Source organism: Selaginella moellendorffii, unplaced genomic scaffold, assembly GCF_000143415.4.
Source record: "Selaginella moellendorffii unplaced genomic scaffold, v1.0 SELMOscaffold_108, whole genome shotgun sequence".
Taxonomy (NCBI): Eukaryota; Viridiplantae; Streptophyta; class Lycopodiopsida; order Selaginellales; family Selaginellaceae; genus Selaginella; species Selaginella moellendorffii.
The window spans coordinates 27,494-31,964 of NW_003314369.1; the positions used below are offsets into that span (position 1 = coordinate 27,494).

Here is a 4,471-nt window from a genome sequence, read left to right on the forward strand (position 1 = left end):
TTCAAAAATCTTGGGAAATCTATGAAAAGAGAAAACCACAACCACAATTGATCATTGACACCATAACATACATAAAATCTACTTTATAGTAACCATAAAGAATTCTCTGCTTACAATAGCATTTCCTTCCATAGGGGTTTCCCTTGCAGCCACTCGCATGAGTATTACAAATGTATCTTGAGTAACTGATTAACTAACATATGGCCCAACCACATATGAGAACCCCAGGCTCATTGGCCCCAACATCCACAATGCCACAGGATACGCTACCAGGCACACCCTCACAAAATACAGGACAAGCGTGCACTCGCTGCCTGTCGAACTTCACCCCACGAGAGAAGCAGTACTGCCCACTATGCAAAACAGATGTAGAGACTGTGTCCCATGTCGTCTATGACTGCCCAGCATAAAGACAACACAAGATTCACCCCTCGTTCTTGTTTCTTCTCTTAACCTTCTGCTTACCTTTTTCTGTCTTTGCACCAGGTTCGTGCCAAACTTCACGCTGCTGGTTTCGAAGACGTCAATGCCTCGGACAGAAAGGTGGACAAAAAGGTACTCGGACACACATATTTTTGACATTTAAGCTCAAATGGCACACTAAAACTATCTCTTGGTGTTGGGCGCTACACAGCACAAGAACAGAACGAAAGCAGCCTGTATTCAAGATTTCAAGTTCTAACATTCATCTCTCGTCTGCTGGGATAGAAGATTGGCTTGAGTGCCAGAAAGGCGCTTGACCATGTCCAGGCAAATCACAACAACGATGGGAGCAGCAAAGGCCAGCGCAGTTGCATCACGATCAAAGGATTGGATACATGCGGCTGTGGAGTTTTGGAGTGAAGCAGAAAGTTCTGTAAGTTTATGTGAGTCAGTCTCTTCCAAGTTGACCATTGTTGACTGGAGGGTCTGCGTAGATTCTCCTTGTGAACTGGTCCACTTTGATGAAGTATCTCACAAGCTGTACGCTATTACTTGCAATCTTTTTGTTTTTTCAATAATTACAGCAATGCTATTTACTAACATTTGTCGTCAGTTTGCTTTATTTAGATAAATACCTTTTGGACGTTGGGTAGGGTCTCCGTAATAGTCTAAATGTCTCAAGCAGTGCTGTACCATGCAGAGCTCACGCCCGCCCATGAAGGAAGCCCCACCCGAGAAGATTTCAAGAGGGCAAGTTGGATCAAACTGCGGTAAAAGACTTGTGGCGAGCCCTCCAATTTTCTTGATTTTAACAATCACAAGATCCAAGGCTTGCTGTTTTACCATCTAGTTAAGGGACGAGAATCTCTTGAGGGAGCTTCATTTGATCGATTAAGTAAACCTTATAGGCTAGATATGATGTTCCATATGATTTGATTTACTCTTTAAACATTGGGTATCTGCCCTAATTCCTAGAAGTAAAGTATATAACATGAAATACCTTCTCGTTCTTGTTCTTTACCCAGGGCACAAGAATGCAGCGCGTCTCGAGAGGCGATTTCATGGCGGAGCTGGAGCTCGTCTTGTTAAAGCTGTCCGCGATCGATCTGTGCCAGGCGAGGTGCGTGTGCCGCGAATGGCGACGAGCAATCGACGCTCCCAGCTTCCGGGAAGGGTATGCGCGCTCCCATGGCTGCATTCCTCATCTTTCCCTCAGGCTCGCCGAATCCCTCTTCGTCAAGCCAGTCGACAATTCCCCGCGCAGCGAGTGGCGCCTCTTCCAGACGCTCCCAGAGGGCATGACCATCGCCAGCACCGACGCGGGCTTGCTGTGCCTGGCCACGTTTGGGGACTTGGATCGGCCCTCCTCCATCTACGTGTGGCGCTACAGCGATATCAACTCCTCCCCGGTGAGAGTTCCGTTGCCACCAGTGCCCATCGACTGGAGTCGCATGGTGGTGTACACCCGCGACAGGGATCGATCGACGCCACAGTTTCGCGTGGCTATCTTCGACAGGCCCTCGCTTGCGTTCTACGTTTACGACTCAGCCCTCAGCCAGTGGTCCGTGCATGGGGACTTGTACCCGTCGGGCCGGAGGGGCGACCCAGACATGGGCTGTACCATTCACAACAACGGCTTCTATCCGATGTTGCATCACGGTGTGGCGGTGATCCTTTGCACGGAGACGTGGAGGGTCTTGCGATACAACATGTGGGACGGTTCGTGGAGCATTGCGGATCTTGACACCACCGAGTTGGAGTTGGGATCCAGGTGGGCGTTTGTGCTGTTGGATCCGGGCCGACTTTTCGTGCTGAGCGAGGACGACAACACGGAAGATTTGGAGGGACTGATCGTCGCGGAGATGCAGGGAGAGAAGTGGCAGGTCGCGTCGTGCTGTGACGACCTTGGCGATGTGGAACTGTGCGAGGACTTGATATGCACCGATGGGAGCAACAGCATATGGCTGGTCGACTCGGACTGCTCACGCATCATGCACTTTGGAGTGGTTTCCAAGTGCTGGTCGGAGGTGGAGACACCAGACACTTTTCAAGGACACAAGGAACTCGCGTGGTTTTCCTGTTAAGTAAGTTGTTTCTTTCTTTCTCCTGTTTTTTGTATAAGGTTTTGTCTCCTCCTCTTCTGGCAGCACTCTTATGCGGGTATACAAGTTGAGCGAAATTTATGTCCTGCCAACCGTCTCCTCTTTGCTGCAAAAGTTTTCTGTGTGACCACCACTTTTTGTTCCATAAACCTAGCTTCGTTTGATCGTCTAGATCAACGTATCTTTTTAAGCGGGTCCATGATTGGAAAGAAAAAGTATTCCTTAAGCAAAACGGAAGTCAATTCCATAAATGAAATAAATAAACCTTACCTTTTAGTTTACTTTTTATATATTTACTAAGTATGCCATTTCATAAGTGAAAAATATATTAAAAGTTTTATTTTGACTTGCATCTGATTTCATAAGCTAATATGGTGCCTCTTGTAGACAAAAGGCTACTTCTAAAGAATGTCAACGTTAGTCACTGCTAGAGATGCACGTATTATGTTGTTTCATGGAGGCAGCTGCATGAGAACTTCACTGCATTGGAATGGCTTGTCGTGTGCAATAGGGACTTGCTTAATGAGAGCAGTTGACAACAGTTTTGGAATGTTGTGCAAGGATTGGATTATTGCAGTTTGTTGAGGCTGTAGGCATACACAACAGGCACCAAATTTCTCTCCATTGCAACATGCATTCACCTGCAGCACTTTGAGGAGTTTTGTAGGGTGGCAAGAGATGCCAAGGATGCCAACCTCTAGCACATGTTTGAACAAATTGTGTTTGTCATGGTTCTACAACAGTGAAGAGGAGCTGTAGGATAAGCTTTTGGCTGCCATATGCCACTTTAATGAGTTTGAGCTCTTTATGGTATTGCAAAGCATGGCACTATTGCGGCACAATTTTTAGAATGTGTTCAGCATGCATATAGGAATTTTTATACATATGTAAGCAACATATACATAGTTGTATGTAGAGCTCAAGAAACTTATGTATGTGTAAATGGTGGGTCAAAACATTTATTTTCCAATCCACAAACAAGTGGAACTTTACATACTTATTTTCCACATGTTCCAGAACAAATTCAGTCAAGCCAAGCCATGGGATTAGCAAGCTAGTTTCGCCTTGGGTTTCTTCACCTGCAGAATTCATAAAACCTCCATTACAGTGGTTTGAGGTGCATTTCCTTCCAATTAAAGGCAAACTTGAATAAAATATTCTTGAGGTGTTCATCCTACACTTTGCAGACCAGTTCGATTACATCTGCACGTCTTAGAAATAATAGGACAAAGAGTACCATTTGTCTGCTTCACTTGTCCATTATAACAAGGATAATATGGAATAGATTTTCTGTGCTTCAAACTATAAAATTCAGTGAATGCAGCGACCACTTCGTTTAAGAAATAAAAACCTCTATCACCTACTAATTCCAAAGGACAACCAAACCTAGTAATAATTTACTCATACAAAAACTCAACAACTTTTCTAATTGTAGCTTCCTTCAACATTTTTACCTTGGCCCATTTGGTCACATAGTCAGTATAAATTAATATGTACTTGCAATGAGTATGCTTGCTTGTTGGAAAAGGCCCAAAAAAATCAATTCCCCATTTCTCGAATGGCAACATTGGCAAAAGTGGCTACAATAGCATCATATGTCCTTTTGACGGTTTCTCAATCTTTTGACATGGATCCCAACCCCTCACAATGAAATATTTTGGTGCATAGTTGGCCACCAATATCCTGTCCTCTTTACCAACTCGATTTTAGCTTCCTCACGAAGATGTCCTCCAAAAGGTGATTCATGACATGCAGAAAAAACTTTAGATACCTCATGAGCTAGCACACACCATCATTTCCCACATGGTAAAGTTGCCCACCATCAAACTGAAGTGCCGAGATTGAAGAAGTAACTGCTTCTTCTCTTTACTAGAGAAATCCAAAGGATTACTTGCCACTCTTCTCTTTACTAGAGAAATCCAGAGGATTACTTGCTGGATCCATGG

At 44.6% G+C, this 4,471-nt stretch overlaps 1 protein-coding gene across 1 annotated transcript; it reads left to right on the top strand.

Annotated features, from left to right (window-relative positions):
* The first annotated feature begins 1,457 nt into the window (after nt 1-1,457).
* LOC112342417 lies at nt 1,458-2,811 on the top strand. The gene is made up of 2 exons (XM_024664203.1): nt 1,458-2,507; nt 2,571-2,811. The coding sequence occupies exon 1, from the start codon at nt 1,458-1,460 to the stop codon at nt 2,505-2,507; it is 1,050 nt and encodes a 349-aa protein (XP_024519971.1). The 3' UTR covers nt 2,571-2,811.
* Nucleotides 2,812-4,471: the final 1,660 nt, after the last annotated feature.